Source organism: Hyposmocoma kahamanoa, unplaced genomic scaffold, assembly GCF_003589595.1.
Source record: "Hyposmocoma kahamanoa isolate Upper Pololo Valley unplaced genomic scaffold, ASM358959v1 224, whole genome shotgun sequence".
Classification (NCBI taxonomy): domain Eukaryota; kingdom Metazoa; phylum Arthropoda; class Insecta; order Lepidoptera; family Cosmopterigidae; genus Hyposmocoma; species Hyposmocoma kahamanoa.
This window is the reverse complement of record NW_020653743.1, coordinates 138001-155105: the sequence shown is the minus strand read 5'-3', so window position 1 is coordinate 155105 and position 17105 is coordinate 138001. Positions and strand designations below refer to the sequence as shown.

Genomic DNA, 17105 nt, shown 5'->3' with positions numbered 1-17105 from the left:
TCTGCCTTTTTACTTATTTTTTTGCAGAGGTCCGTCATACCCTAGCGGGTGTATTGTATGCAAAGTGCCTATAGCCATACAAGTGGGTGGAAAATGAAAAGAGTTGTTACAAAATAGTAAAATGTGTATATTTTAATATAAACAACGATAATAACAAATATTCTTTCACGTCAATTTCTTTTCAATAAAAACAATTTACGCTACTAAACCTCTGTCATAACCACAGTCCGTAAACTAATGCTGAGATTTACAAAGCGGAATTTGCCTAAATGTATGTAAGACATGTTGAAGTATACTCAAAGTTTCATTTAATTTCTTACTTAAACTAAGGCAAAGTTCGCTTTATAAATCACAGCCTAACTCCAACACTGCTCTACGAAAATATGTATTTAATTCTCCGAGAAATAACAATGTGCACATCAGTGTACTCCCTTAAACTGTGATATAACTTACTTAAGTTAATTTTATTTACTACACAATTTACAGAAACGTAAAAAAACTGCAAAAACCTATTCCCTCGAACTCATTTTAATTGAATAATTTTACCCTAATCATTGTTTTTAAATACCCGATTAAAATAAATTGCCTGCATATATGATTCACGATTTAAATACGTGAAAATACGCTCCATTTCCAGTTTTGGAACAACCCCCCAAGTACGGCCCCTATGTAAGGGACTACCCTGTCGCTCAATTTCTCGAGACTTGTCTATTTACAATAAGTATTTGCGGAAATCCAATCGTAGGCACAGGTAGGTAACCTTAAAGCGGTATAATTTTGTGGAAATTGTAAAAGTACATAATTAAAGCCGATCTTACCATACCTTAGCAGCGAACTGTCCGATTTAAAGGTATATCGTTGATAAGTCTTCTGTTCACCAGATACACTAACAGTCACTTATATGTATGTCACTACAGCTAAATGCTTCAGATTGCACTCGGCCCGCGAGCAGATCACACGTCTTACGAACTAAACAAGAATACGACCACGAGAGGGGGCCACGGTGTCGATTTTGTGATTGAGACATTTCTAACCTAAACTTAAAGGATTAATTTTAAACTAAGTAATAGAGAGTAAAAGAGATAACCGTTTTTTGGATTTATCAAATTAGAATAGTTTAATACTAAAAGTTATAGAGGTTCTGAACTAACGTCGATTCTAATGATATTGTATTAAGTTTCTTGTGTGGCCGATCCACGGCTAGGGTTACAAGCTATCCAATTTCTTAAGGCCCATTTAGATGGAAAGAGTCTTTCGTTTCGAAGATACGATTATCGAAAGAATATAAAAAACTTTCCTCGTCTAAACATTCACTATTATCGCCCTTCCACGTGAGCGATAATCGATTGCCTCGCCTTTGAATATTGAACTTCTCCATGTAAACAGAACTTGAAACCAAAAATCGTATTTCGAGTTTGTGTGCCGACTAGTCGCTGTCATGAGTGCAGTGCGCCAGGATTTTTTGATTATCACTGCTTTTCTAAGACAAGAATTAATGAAACGAGAACGAAAAAACATGTTGGGTTAAGAAATGTTATAAAATTTAAAATATATATATATATGTATATTTCTATAAATTGCACTACGAGTGCAATGAACCTAATATTAGCAGCAGTTCCGAATTTGAATGATTTTTGCCTCATTTTGATATATCCATAGTCAATACCGCCGTAATCACTGAACTCGAATGGCAATTCTCGAAATCAAAACGGTTTGAATCGATTTGTACGATAATCGTATGAACTTGAAAAAAATATCATACGAAAACGTGTTTAGACAAATCGAAACTCGTGAGCAAGAACTCACTATATATTTCTCCGTGTAAACAGTCGAGGAGACGATTAAGTTGCCTGCGAATCGCGTATGACATACCTAATCGTAGGCGAGTCTTTAGTTTTTGCCTGAATATAAACATTATGATACGATAATCTTATGGCGATTATTGCTTGCGACAATCGAGTACGATTTTTCGTCACGAAGCGTACGATAAACTCTCTCCATCTAAATGGGCCTTTAGTTGCCAATTGTACCGCGTACGTCACTTTCGTTTTTAAGCGCTAGTTGGAGATGTTTGTAGCTGGATGTGTGTTGGACTGTAGCGATCGCGAACCAGTCTCTACATCTTGCACCTTCGGCAAATGGTTCACCATCCACAAGCATATTCTACAAATTTAAATTCAAATTAAGTTTGTCTGTCAATCGGTTTTTGACACAATTCTTCACTATACGTGGACTTCATTACTCATACCCTTATGTAACTTACTGCTACTACAATAATAAACATATTAACAGTACAAAACCAGAAGACAATAACAAGCCTCCAAAGCTGCGACGGGCACCGGCAGTTAATTACGTTTGCAAAAATATCGTGCATCACGTACTGTACCTATGATTATAGCAGCGTGATCGAATTCGATGCAGCAGTTGACAGGTGGCTTTGTGGCGTTCTCATTTGAATCACCTCGTTATTAATCGTCAATCTAAAAATTATCTACGCCCACATTCGATCCCGTAGCCCGTAACTCGAAGCAACGGCATAATGTCTTCAACGATACACAATAAGGGTCGCTCTAATAACAACACAGTAAATTAATCACAGACCTTTCATAACGTCTTAACCTAAATGAGCTTTACACAATATCATCCGTTAAATTCCTTCCGACGGCTCCTACCACTCCCACCCAAAGCATTGCGATGAATGTGTCCTAATATTTAGACGTAAATAATAAGATACATCTACCGCCTCCGGTAACGTTTATATGAAAAGCCTTGAAACCCTGGTGCCCCAACATTTTGTGGCAATGGTGCGTAGGAGGTTCACTGTTCGTCAATCAAACACCGTAAAGTTACGAGGCTGCAGTTTCGCGCTTCGTTATCCGCGCCGCGATGGCCGCCGTCAGAGCCGACCCCTTACCGCTGCCGTCGTCCACGCCCATCAGAGAGAACTGCAACGACATTTTTATATGGATGAAACCTTCATAAATTGAACCACCTAAGACTACTCCTCGAGAAACCAGCAACTATCAACAACGTGTTGTCTTATGAGCATAGTGAGATGTTAAACTTACGGGGTGGTTCGGTGCAAGCAGTGCGATGTACTTGTCCATGAGCTGGCGGATACGCGGGTGCTTCTTGAACACGGAGCCGTCGACGGCCACCGCCACGTGCGTGCGCCCCATGCGCCGGAGCAGCCCCGCTATGCCTGCCGTACACAGGTTCACCATTACAACACCATTTCATTGTGTGCACTCCTCTACCGACCCGAGTGATAGGGTATTTCGAAGAGACTACCTACCACCAGCGGGCGTCCGTCCTTTAAGTCGGAAGCTTTGTCCGGACATTGTCGCAGGACGCTGCAACCGGCATCTCCGGCACTAGCCCGGAGAGCTAGATATCCTCCGGTCCTTCCAGTCACTTAGGTTATTGGGAACTGGAGAGACGCTGTTTTTCGGCGTCGAGAAATGAGCGTGACAGTTCCGCCACCAATTTTGATAGTGGACAACAAATTTGGTAGTGGACTTTAGAGTCGACCGAATAGTCGGCCTCAACGGTCAATGACAAACGTGTGCACTGCCTAACCTAGGGTCATAACCTGAAGTTAAAAAGTCCCTGTGCAGGCACAGGTTAGAGTACCCTTCTCGTATACCTTAGGGGTCGGTAGAAACGGGGCAGTTGTCTGGGCTAACGGTAAGCACATACTGGAAATATCCCAAAGTCTCCAACGACATGTGAAGTCTCGTTGAAATAGAATAAACATAGAAACTGTGAAGCAATAACGTCATGGCCTTTCCAAAATTAACACTCACAAACGATCTTTAATAAAAATAATAATAGTAATAAGTAGAATGTGCAGTGGATGGAGCGAGAAGAGGTACTAACAAACGGAGACGAGCTGCGCGGCGCGGTTGGAGATGAGCCTGGCGACGTGCTGCGCGACGAGCGCGTCGTTCCGCGACAACTGCGCTTGCTCGCCGCACGCTTCCTGAAGCGCAGACAACGTGCGTGACCACTCGCCTGACGCGTTCTCCCTGTAACAACGTCACCATTGGTCTCGTGATCACAGCGCGGTTTTACGATCGTCCTGTTCGAGCTTCCATAAGAACAGTTTGATGAATACGATGCAATAATGGTTTTGTTTAGCTCCAATTCCAACCAAAGAGGCACTCACTCTTCGAACAGGCTGACGTGCGCGGTGAGCAGCGCGCCCCGCGGCGGCTGCGCCGGGAACAGCGCCGCGCGCGCCAGCGCCGCCAGCACCGCGCGCAGCACGCTGCCCAGGTACTGCCCGCCAATGTACTTCTCGAATCTGCGCAAACTCACACTCATTCACTCCATAGGTCACATTTTTACACTTGGAAACGTCAGTTTCTACTGCTAAGCTACTGCTCGTTCCCTGCGCTGACCTCGCCGGGAAGAACGAGCAAGACACTGTAGGGATTGCTCTTTTCACATAAAAATTGCACATAGCATATTTATGTGTGTACAAATGTGTGAAGTCACAATACCGACCACAAAAAATAACACTGACAAAGTATAGAACATTCTATGCACTTTAGTGTCAACTCCACATTCTACATGTACACATCTTACCTATCGAGTTCTGTCTGCTTGGTTTGTTTCAAATAAAACATATAGGTACGCGATTTTAAATCCGAAAAAATACATTTATTGCATTCCGTCTCAGGGATTGGAGGTTAAATATCACCAACTTACGTGAAGGAAGTCGCGAGCAGCGAGTTGTCGTCGACCTCCTTGTCGAACTCCGTCCGAAGGAAGTCGAGGCAGCCGTTGTCGCCGAAGGCGCCCCACTCGATGTCGATGCACACGTCGGTGACGCGGTCGTGCGCCGTCTCCCAGTGCGTCACCCGCGACGCGCGCTCCATGTAGCACCCGTTGGAGCCCGTGCCCATTATTACACCGATCTGGAAGTTGGTCGTTGTGATTGTTCTGTCCTAGTCCCTTTTCCTCGCTTCTAGCCGTTTCACCGCAAACCCGGCCGTCATTCTTCGCGGAGGCTTTCACAAAATTAGAAACGCAAAAAATGGAGCGGGATTCTAGCGGCTACTCGTCAATGATTTAAAGTGCGTGTACGCCGACAGCATACCCCACAGTCAGGATCCGCGTGCGCCCCCGCGACTAGCGTCCCCGTGGTGTCGTTGAGCAGCACGCGCACAGTGACGCGCAGCCCGCGCTCGTCCAGGCAGCGTTGCAACAGCGCTGATACGTCCACGTTCTCCATGCCGCCGCACTTGAACGATTTCGTCCATGTCACCAGCTCGCCCGAAAGAATCGAGTGCTGCTTCATCGGAAACGAGAACGTGAATCCTGCAATCGAGAAAATGTCGGATTACTCTCAAAAGTATTCCTTAAACAGTTTTTAAATATTATAGTTACAGAACTCTAAGGCAGATAAACTTAAAACCTGAAAGTTTAATAGGCACATGTGTTATATGGAATTTAAAGAACAGAAAACAGTACGTTCATCAGAGAACGGAACGCCTTGTACCAATATAGCAAGATAATGTACCTAAAGAGAGTTCCTCTTGCTCCATTCCTTCGGCGCGAACGAAGTCCAGCACGCAGTCAGCAAGGAAATTGAACAAGTCTATGCCAGGGCCCAGCCGCAAGGCGTCACTGAAAATCAAGTAGGTAATTACGATAGTTTTAGCTAGGTGGAGTGTAAAAACTTTCCGGTGATATCTGAAAATATTTAATGTATTCTTACTTGATATGGTACTGCTTGACGTCCTCCCGAACCAACCGTCCCTGGTGCATCTCCAGAAGCAGTACGCGGAAATTTGTGCCTCCCAAATCCAGAGCCAGGAATAGACCTTCCTCTGTAATTAAAAACAGATGGTCTATGAACACATGACACGTAGTACTGGCTAGAACCAGAGCGTCTTAGTATTTTACGCCCTTCAAAAGATAAAACAAAAAAGATGAAGGTGAAATGGAGTGAGAAACGACTTCTAAAATCGTTGTGAAAAAAAAGTTGTGTTTGAAATATAACGCAGAGGTTTTCCAAATAATAAAGTGGCAAAATCCATAATCCATAACATAGCAAGCCAAGTAAAGAAGTGAAGTACAGTCAACTGTTGTTCGAATATCGCCTCCAGAGCAACGGCACAAGAGCCATCAATGTTTAACTGCCGTCCGTACAATTAGATTATTGAGGGTAAGCTTTACCTGTCCCGTCGGGCAGCTCGGGCACGTAGGTGTTGGCCATCTGCAGACTGGAAGACTGTTCCCGCAAACCGGCCTCCAGCTCGCGCTCAAACACCTCGCCAACGCGCCGCAGCGTCGCTCCGCACAGCACCAGAGACGATAGCCGGGACTCGATCTGAACACAACAAAACAATTATTGTTGGTATTTATTAATGATGAACAATAAATTTATTAGATTCGATTTCTTATGACAAAGTAGATGATGATTAATACCTACATTAGAATTTAAGTTTTGCTACCAATGCTCTCCAACCGCAGAGCAAGAACAAAATTATTTTTCTTTAATTCCTTATATTAATAATAATGTGCCAGAGAGTCACACCAATTACCTGGTCTCAAACTAGGAAATCCCTATACTATGAGTACCGGAGCAACGGAATTCAGTCTGGGACACTGCCTTGAAATTACAGTACTCAATATTTACTACGTAACAGATACATCGCTCTCATACAAAATCGAAAATACCTACGCTATAATGGCCTACTAAATCCGACTAATGAAACCAGGCGCTCACTACGAGGAAAATAGAACCTACCAGAGGATGAAGATAACGTCATAAAAGATAACGTTTAATATTTTATTCACATTTAAATTTAAATTTTGTTGTACTTTAATTAGTCCCGCAGACTTCATTTTTGCACCACGGCTAGGGTTGGCTGGAAGAGATCTCTTATAGAGATAAGCTCACCTTTGTATGTCCATTGTAACGTGTGTTTCATGTGTCTTTTCTTTGTACAATAAAGAATATTATTATAACGTTCCTTGCCGTGTGCAGTCGTGCGGAACCGAATGCTGGAGTTGTACAAGTATTGTAATATTGTAATGTAAATAAGACTTGTTTGTGCGCTTGCACTGTCGGCGATACACTCAGTGGTAGGCACTTATCGTGTAACCTCGAGCGAGAGACGGAGTCCTGCCCTGCTAGAACATCCGGATCGGAACCAATATAAAAAAGTCCCAAATTGCTCCTACTGAGATCCGAACCTTGGCCCTCCTGCTCCAGCGTCCATAAAATAAGATGTTGCGCCGCTGAGGTTGTCGATTAAGAGGATTATCATATTAAGGTAGATGTGTGGAAAGTGGATAAGGAATTAATTATTTTGCCTTAGGTCGTGATTTTTCAAAATATATTAGATAATCTTAGTTATATTACGGTTTACCTTTTGAAGGAAAATTTACAAATTTGCAAACCAACCCCCCGATAATACTTTGTAGGTCGTGTCTACTAAATATTATGTTTATATGGAGTGGGCTCGCAATACTACCCTCCAGAAACCCGTTCTAACAATAAATAAAGGGAGAGAAAGGCCGGACACAGTAAATTAATGGGAAATTGATAACCCACACATACTGTGTAGGTACTCGTAAGGCACGATCAAAAGTTTTATCTAGTGGACTATTGACAGATCGGTCTCGAGTACACCGAACATCCCAGGGTTATCCACCACGACGTGACGGGAACTTTCTCGGTGCAAGACAAGCAAAATTGATTTTAAACTTTTCCTACCGAGTGTATTTTCGTGTCTTAAATAAGTACGTCCAACGGCTTATAAAGTACCTGTGTGTTTTGGGTTTTTGGTCATCGCCATTTGGTACATAATTGGCGTAAACAACCAGTTTACGCTAATTATGTGTCATGTATATTCATATATTCAAATATTATACTTAGATAGCGGATCTAATTAAATTTTCATAACCATAGATATAGCCGTAGACTTTTGTAATATGTTAGGTTGAATAGAGACTTTAAGACGTTCATGGTAAACAGTGACCACCAGTGGTACTAAAACTGGCAGTATTGTGCCTTCGCCTTGTGCCGAAGTTCGAACCATATTGATCGGTTCATGAACGGTCTTGTATGCGCACGCGGCGCTGCAATGGCAGGCTAACGGGTGCAATTAGCCCCTACGCAGATAACCTTTGTGGCAATGGCTACTCAGATAGTTGCAATACTTGTACATCCTTCGTGTGACATTTTTTGACCCTTTCTAATTAGCATATGAAATTTACAATTGATAACCTAATGATAACAGTCCGGAATATTCCCAACTAATATCTACTAAACGGAATTTTGTAATAGATACTAATTATTTTACACACCTGAATATTTAAATTATTCACTTATTCGTTTGTATTAAGTACAATGGTAACCTTGAAGCGTTATCGATAGAAGATTAACAACATACCTATTTGGGTGATTACACGTTGTCGTTTAACATAATATGTATCTTTAGCACAGCCAAGAATATCTGCGACTCATTGCGATAGAGTACTTACACAATATTCCACTATTATTATTAATAAGTAGGCAGATTCTACAATGATAGAGAAGTTAAAGCAATAATCGCAAAAGTTCCCGTACACTAGTATACTTTCTTAAAATTAACTGTTTTATTTGCGACGAGTCAGGAAAGGATCGCAGTTTTAAATTCTCGACAAAACACAATAAAATAATCGATTACCTACTTCTAATAAAGCATTTACAAGTCATGCGGGTGACATTGTCACACCGGCATTGTCATGTGATGTTTGTTAGGAATACAAAATTGTTGGTACCGATGAAATGTTTTTCGTAAATAGTAAAGCAAACTCCAAATCCATAGATTGCAATGTTTTAGTGCAATGGATGCCATATCTTGAAAATTTGCAAACAAATATTGTCCATAAATTACATTTTAAACTGTACGCATATCTTTTTATTTGACGATTTACGAATCGAAATTTACTGAAAGATCAATTTATCCAAATATCCTAACTTTGTGTGAGCGATACATGCGATTCCTTTTGTTTTTGTGGAAATACGTATCGAGTATTACGAAAAAAAGGGTTTGCTTTTAGTTTAGCGAGTCTTATTGTTAATGTTTCGTAAAACACAATTGAGCACGTGGCGAATCAATGAAACCGCAATAGATCACAATTGTGTTGATCACCGGCGCAAGCCGACGACGCAACAGGCAGCAGATACGGCGACGACGCGCGCGCATCTCTGAGCGGACTACGCTAGTTATCTCAATGGACACCAAAGCAAAAATAATACTAAACGCTTCCAGAAGGTCGTTTGAAGGTCAACTCGAAAATGACTCGAAATGTTTTAAAAATGACACAGTTTATCGGTTGTTATAAAATCACTACTAAATCAAAATTGTACTGTACTACGCAGCGATCCACGTCTGCAAGGAAGCTGCAGGTGTAAAACGGAACCTATCAGGTTATTTGCACAGGCTGGTTTCCGTACATTTAATGTTGAGTGGTTTCAATCTGTTATATCGGAGCCAACATCTAGTGCCGCGGAGATTTTGTACACATGTTTGGTTGGGTAGTATTTTGATTTATCTGTCTGGATTTTATTAATTTTCTTGATGTACCATTTTTCTAATGGCGCTGACATGTTCAATAACGATCAAATCCCCTAAAAGATTTTTTTAAAGTGGAATTTTTTGCTATTTTATTTTACATCTCCAGTTGGAATTACGAGGAGCTGGAATGAAAACGGGAAATAGAGTTGCAAAGCAGGTTAATTAAAAATTATTGCAAAATAAACTTAGATTTAACAAAACACTCAGCGCTCAAATGAAAAAAAGTGGTCATATCATTGTCATTGACTGAATGATGTTTATGTATCTACCTACAAATCAAAGATAGGTTTTAATTAGGATTTGACTGCACGTTAAGGCATCCTAGCGTATCGCTTCTTCGTTAATTTGCAACAAAAAAGTATTTAATATATTGTATTTGTAAGGAGGTGACGAACCTTTTGTGCCCGGATTTTGTCGTCGATGCGCAACGGCGGCGGCAGGAACTTCTCCTCCCAGCGTCCGTCCTCATTCATCTCGATGCCGTTTAGGCCGTTGGTGCCATTGTGCCCATTCGCCCCGTTCTCAGGGCCGTACCCGTTCAGCCTAGTTTCAATGACTGTAGACATTGTGTGCTATTAGATCCGGTCTTTGCAGTATTCTCACTCAACCCGCTCTTCTTACATCAATTGATTTCTCCAACTGTAAAAAAATGGTAAATAATAATATCATTTATTTGGAACGACAGTATTGAGAGTCTGTTGGGCGTATGATAAAAATAGCCCAGCTTGAACCGCATTTTACGCGTGTGCAAGCCTGCAAAAATTGCAATTGAAATAGGGAAATCAGCAGCCCGATTAAATAAATTGCAATTTGTAGAAACTTTAATATAAATTTATTAGAAGACAAAGAAAGAAGGAAAGTAGTAGGCTCGTACAATTTTTTCAATGTAAATATATTTGTCATTCCTACTGGAATTATTTATTTATTTATTTATTTATTTCTGCAGTATGTACAATTTTGGTGAGAAAGATCTTAAAAACAACACAATGCCAATATGTACATAAGCCCTGTTGGGGCATTGCAATTACATTTATAAATTACATATTAAAATATTAAAAAAGTAATAATTATAAGAGCAAGTATTTCATTTAGGCATATAGGCTTTATTTTATATATAATTTAATTTTAAAATTGGAATATTAATAATGACTATATAAGAATACATATTATTACTTTGATTTTTACTTTTATAAATCACATAGTAGATAAGATCGCAAAATGAAGTCAATGTCTCAATGTTTAAAAATCGAATAATTTTTTATTTGTCATTAAAGAATTCATGCATAGAATAATAGCACTTTTCCATTAAGTATTTTTTTAATTTAACCGAGACAGTTTTATTATTTATTTCATTTTTAATATTGAGGGGTATTTTATTATATATTGAAATGGCTCTGTAGTATGGACTATTTCTGAATAGTTCCAGTCTTGATGTAGGAAGCACCAGTTGATTGTTGCGACGTGAACTACTCACAAATTTAAATTCGGCTATATTGTTCCGAACGAACTTAACAACGTCAAGAATATATATGCACGGAACGGTCAACATACGATTTTTTTGGAAGAACGGCCTGCAACTAGTTCTAGAATCTATATTAGATAGAATACGCAGGCATTTCTTTTGCAGAATGAATACGTCATTCGCTACCGTGCTGTGTCCCCAGAGCATAATCCCGTACTGCAGCCATGCGTGTGCGTATGCGTAATATGTAGTCAGAGCTGTATTAAAGTCGGAATTAGTTTTTAGGACAGCTAGTGCGTAGGTAAATTGAGCTAATTTCTTTTTAAGGTTTTCAATGTGATTTTTCCAGTCAAAGTGCGAGTCTATGGTCAAACCTAATAAGTCAAATTTATTTACTTGTTCTGCTTTTATGTACGATGTTATTAATTCTATGTCAAGCTCCTCCCTTTGGTACGGCCGAAATTGCATGATTCTAGTCTTTTTTAGATTGACCTCAAGATTGTGGTCAGTTAACCAGCTTTTTACAGCGTCGAAATGATTTATAACATGATTTAGACTTTGGCTATTATTTTGACATTTAAATAGTAATGATATGTCGTCGGCGAACATGACGCACAGCGATTCCAGCATATCCGGTAAGTCGTTTACGTATATCAGAAACAAGATACTTCCATTACTGCTACTGGTTTAGACCACATTTATACTAAAGTTGAACCAAGTAGTAAATCTATTTTAAGCAAATTAGCAGTCAACAGAAGTCTAGTCGCAGTAGAGCTCCTTGTGAAAAAGTTGATCCGGAAGTACTGCCACCTGACCTTTACTGCCGTCACGCAGCGTTTCGGTTTTGAAGGGTAAGGGTGCTGGTGAAATTACAGCCACATGGGTGTTTCCAACTTATGTCTCAGGGTGACTGGCGCAGCGGCAGTGCCCGTCAGATCTTTTGCGATTTAAAGCTCTGAGTGGCACTGCGCCTGTTATGGACGGGCGTGTCGCTTGCCATCAGGCGCACGCCTTGTTCGTCCCGTCACTTGGGATTACAAAAAAAGTCAATTGGCTACTTTGAATGTTACTGTTGAAAAATTCTAAAAAATCTTTTCCATTGAATGAAATGATGACGTGCTGGATGACCCCAATTAATTTTATAATTCTGTTTTCAAGATAGGTACTGAAATTCAACGATTAGGCAACAGTGGAATTTATAAAAATAGACAAAGGCTGTAATGAAGTTTACATTGAAAGAACCTACAATATTAGTTATAGGTATTTAGTAGGTAACAACAGATGAAGAAACTCCAAAAACATTCGAAAATTCCAATCTAGACTATCAAGTTATTAAATTACAGTCGCTGAATCCTCACTTAAAAATAAAAAATATGAAAATTAGTCTTCTTTATTTTAAGTTAAAACAAAAAAAAAAATACGATAATTAGCCTTCTTTATTTAAGTTCATAATGTTCAGTCAACAGACAAGTTGTAAAGACATTTATTGCTTTTCCGTTACATTCTACTTATGTATACTTGATTCTAATGTTTGTTATTCAGCTTTTGTTTTGAACAAATGTTTTGTTGATGACATGCCTACAGAGCAAGATTGTTTCTTTTTATTGATCTGATAGTAAAATAGACTCAACCAAATTAAAACTTATTTCAATACTAATTACTCTCATTAACATAAAAATGTATGTATATCAGCTACGTGCGTGCACAATTTTGCAGTAACAACTTGTAAACGATTTGGTTCCATTGACGGTCATTAAACCAACGACCCTGGTGCATGGGAAGTCTCGCGAGACTTATGATTGTGGGCGCAAAGATGACCTTCAGGTCAACAACCTTCGCTTTTATAATATAGCGGACTATAACTTTGATTTTCTTAGATCGTATTTGTGCGATTCAGATGAAGTCAATTAGCATGGGCAACGCCTAATATAAAATTTTAAGTCCATTTCTATTTTTAGTTGTCATGATTTGCCTAGTTTAGCTAGTTTAGTAACTAGTAACCTATTAATTACACAATGAGACGGAAGTAAATCTGACATACTCGTAGTCTTTTGTTTTTAGCGATAATAACAAACCCTCCTGTTCACCTGTTCAATACTAGAAATAATATGAAAGTCCAAAAAGTTCAATGAGAAAATTATAATAAAAATCAGGGTAGAGTTACTTTTGATCCTAGCTGAAGTTAGTACAGACCCGCAAGACAAAGACATTCCATTGGCCAAAGGCCTCGCTCGCGATAGCCGTTTACTTCGCAGGAATGCCAGGTTATGTGGGAAGTTGCAGTAATTGCATATCTCAAACCAGTTCTTTTAAAGGACATATATTATAATTTGTCTAAGTCAAATTCTCATATAACAGTCGCTATGAAGGTATTGTACAAAAAGCAACGAGAACAGACGTTAAATTGTTTCACGCGCGAGTGAATGGTGTTTATGCTAAGAGCAGTAATTGGTTGGTGCTAGTTAATAGTTAAGTGGTGACCGAAGTCTACTGCTGTACCAATTATCTGCTTACTGAGACATCAGGGTTATGCCAACTATGTATTTAGCAACTTATTTATGCAGTGTATAATAAGAAGCACTTATTTGTTTTTTATTTAATAAAAAGAAAATATACTGTATTAAGTACAAAAATATACATTTTCATCGTGGCTCACGTCGAGAGGCTTTTGAGATCTAAACTTATACTGGAGCAGAAGCAGCTACCACCGGTTACCGGATGCATCAACGCACTCCAGAGCTGCCTTCACAAAATACACAGCGCTGTAACACTTGAAGTTAATGAATGGTTGAAGTTAGTATTTTGGAGTTTTTTTGCGGTTCTTGGAAGCTTGGCGGCGGAACCCACGCACTCCATGTAGAGGTATATAGAGCTCGCTCCCGCGCCTATTGTATGCCCAATTTTCTGTGACTGATTATTATAATCAAGTTCTTAGGTTTTCGCGATTGTTACACATAGGAAATAAAACTATTGTTTTGGATTTAAACCGCATATATTTGTTTTTTCAAACAACTCCAACGTTTCGGGCCTTTTTTTAGGTCCCAGGTCAACCGTGACCATGTTTCACTTCCTATGATTGTCATAATATTCGGCTTTATTTGTCGTCGCGACACGTGACTCAAGGGTAGCTACCTTTAGCCGTGCCTAATATATAATAGGCACGGCTAAAGGTCCAAAGGATGATATTGAATGCTGTCTGAAATGAAATATTTTTTCGCAAACACGGCAACAAAAGATATTATACAAGGTGTCGAGAACACGTGTTGCACCAGATACTGGCACGCAAATATTAAAATTAAATTGAAGTTAAATAATGTCATAAATTAAAATTATATAATTTGTCAAATAAGCAATGTCAAATAAAATTAAGTAAAAATGTTAATAAATAGCAACAGCCTTGATTCTCACAGGACATTGGCGAAATCGCCATTTTTTGTATAATTTTTGTAATAATATTAAACTACCGTACATAGTTATTTTTACTTGGCATTAGCAAAATCATTGATTATTTCCATGGAGCCATAACATTTAAAAGAAGAAGAAGAAGAAGAGGCAACAGCATTAAATTATAAATTAAACAATATCTAGAAGTAAGAACAGAACCTGTCGGGACATCTGACGAGCGCTTCAAATGCGTTAGAAGCCATAATGGTCGAACTCGTCTACGTGAGTTGGCGGTGATGGCTCTGTTCTTCCGCCCATTCAGTGGTAGATAGTGGCGAGAGTAAAGATCATCTAGTAGATCACTGGCTTTGGCATGGGTAGAGTATATAACAAGTAGTCGGACACATCTTCGATGATAGCAATGAAATAAGCACGACCTTTAGGGTTACTAGCAGAGTGCACGAATTCTGGAACACTTTTACATAGCCACTGACAACGCAACATACTTTTATGTATGATAAACAAATTTAACTTACAATTTCTTTTATTTTTAAATAATTAACGAAGTTCGAGGCAGTGGTCAATATTCTCTTCTAGGTACGGGTAGTTGGGTATATCATCGATGACACGAATGACTTTATAGGTACCTGCCTTGTCACCCTTAAAGATTCAAATCGGTTTGCTCGGCAGCCAATGGACCTATACATTACAGCTTCTCACGTATATTATTTTGTTTTCAAGCAAACGTTAGTAATTCGCACCATAAAACACACACCACAAAAATGTCCCATAAAATCACACAATCGCTTAGAACGCATGATTCATTCGGAGTGGTTCCCATTGACGTAGGCGCCGCCCGGTAGCGATGGCAGTCGATAGAGTATGCTATAGCAAATGTATACAACATCTGACGTAAATATGCAATGTAGGACATATGATACACGCCCATCACTCGAAACGCGATAGCAGAGTTACTGTGGTGAAAAAAACAAACGTAAGATTAATAGTGGTACTAGCATCAGTTATTGCAACGCGCATGATGGATGATTATCGTTTACAAAATGATTACTATCACGTGCGAATTCTCTCAACCGTGTATTAATGTTTAGAATAATATATTATATTTTCTAGGAGCGAAGAGAATTCTACTTACGTCCACGTACGAATACGTATATTATAATGTAAATGTATTAAACTAAAAAAAATGAACGTTTGAGAGGTGTGTGCACCAAGTCGAATTCATGTCTGGCTTGACACTTAAGGTCAATATTCAACTCTATGCTATATCTTACCTACTGTAAGAATGGTCCAAATTTAGACTGTCAAGCTTGATGTGCGCTGGCCAAGTATAAAATTTACCCACGCAGACCACAAGCGCGGCGCAGGCAGCGGTGACGTCGCGCCGCGCCCACTACACACACTCATTAACATCACACACACACATATACACACGCACTCGACAACCGATCTGCGCACGCGCACACAATAAGAATCTCGAGTTGTGATATACTGTCCATCGCTATAAATATAAATCGCAGAGGACACGGTATCTCGTATCGTATGATATATGTTCTCTTTAAACTTGAAATGAATATTTTATGCGACTTAAGTTCGCTCACAATTGTGTCACATTCACTTCGCGACAATAATAAAACCTTATTCAAAACAATTCATAAACTTGATTCTATAAACTCAACAGTAGTAAGTAAATATTTCTATTTTCACACGAGACTTCCTCATAAAATATTTAGAAATCCACAAAAACACGACCGCTCTAACGACGATTTTTATAAGCGTTTCTTTAAAATTAGATTCTGTCGAGAGAGTTATTTTAAGATTTTTTCAGTCGGAACTTTCATTTATATCACGTACAGTTAAATTGCGTATTACTCGAAATGACAAAACAATTGAAAGTATTTTATGGGACAAAGACACCGCTAGATCAAAAATCGCAAAATGCTGTTCGCAGCTGCTAGTAGGTATATTTTAAGATGTAACGTCAAAAAAAATAAAAAAATAAAAACAAAAAATCAAAAAGTGTTTATTCAAAATACAGTCGACATAAACTACAAACTGAGGTTGGGACCAACCTATTAGTAAGTAAATACTTGTGTCAAGAATACGGCTCCGGGTCTCGATGGTATTCCTGGTCGTGCCTGAGTTCTGACGATGGAAGCTCTTGGACCTCGTCTCGCAAAACTCTTCTCCGCCTGCTTGGAGCAGAGTAGTCTCCCGAGGTAGTGGAGGGTGGGGAAGCAGTCCTGTTGCGAAAAGAGGGCCGTCCCACAGACTCGCCGTCGGGTTATCGCGTTATCGTTTTGCTTGACGAGGTGTGCAAGCTTTTCGAGCGTGTGGTAGGAAGCTGCTCGTCTCGTCAGGCATCTCGAGCGAGTTGGACCGGACTTGGCTGAGTGCCAATTCGGGTTTCGCAGGGGCAGGTCCACTGTCCACGCCATCCTGCAAGTGAAGAGCCTTTTCTTTTTTTTTTTAACGGGGGGAAATCTTAGTGAGAACTTCCTCCAGACTGGAGGGCCTACCCCACTAAAACCCCCCCGGGTTTCCCTCTCGCCGGTTGAGTCGGCGCCGTGGGGTCTGTGAACATTCACCACGACGGCAAGGGAAGAGCAGGTCGTTGCCCGTAGCCAAGTCGTGTTGGCGGTATCTCTTGATATCGCCAA

The 17105-nt window shown here is 39.8% G+C and overlaps 1 protein-coding gene across 1 annotated transcript in view; it reads right to left on the bottom strand.

Annotated features, from left to right (window-relative positions):
• Window positions 1–512: 512 nt before the first annotated feature.
• Window positions 513–17105, bottom strand: part of LOC113228132 (hexokinase-2-like) — a 29671-nt gene continuing 13078 nt past the window's right edge. Inside the window, exons 2-11 of the mRNA XM_026461315.1 lie at window positions 9977–10220; window positions 6187–6340; window positions 5726–5837; window positions 5528–5634; window positions 5105–5325; window positions 4714–4922; window positions 4169–4306; window positions 3880–4028; window positions 3069–3202; window positions 513–2945 (exon numbers count right to left, since the gene is read on the bottom strand). Coding sequence (XP_026317100.1) covers window positions 2847–2945; window positions 3069–3202; window positions 3880–4028; window positions 4169–4306; window positions 4714–4922; window positions 5105–5325; window positions 5528–5634; window positions 5726–5837; window positions 6187–6340; window positions 9977–10147 — 1494 coding nt within the window. The 5' untranslated portion in view covers window positions 10148–10220 and the 3' untranslated portion in view covers window positions 513–2846. The remainder of the gene's footprint in view (window positions 2946–3068; window positions 3203–3879; window positions 4029–4168; window positions 4307–4713; window positions 4923–5104; window positions 5326–5527; window positions 5635–5725; window positions 5838–6186; window positions 6341–9976; window positions 10221–17105) is intronic.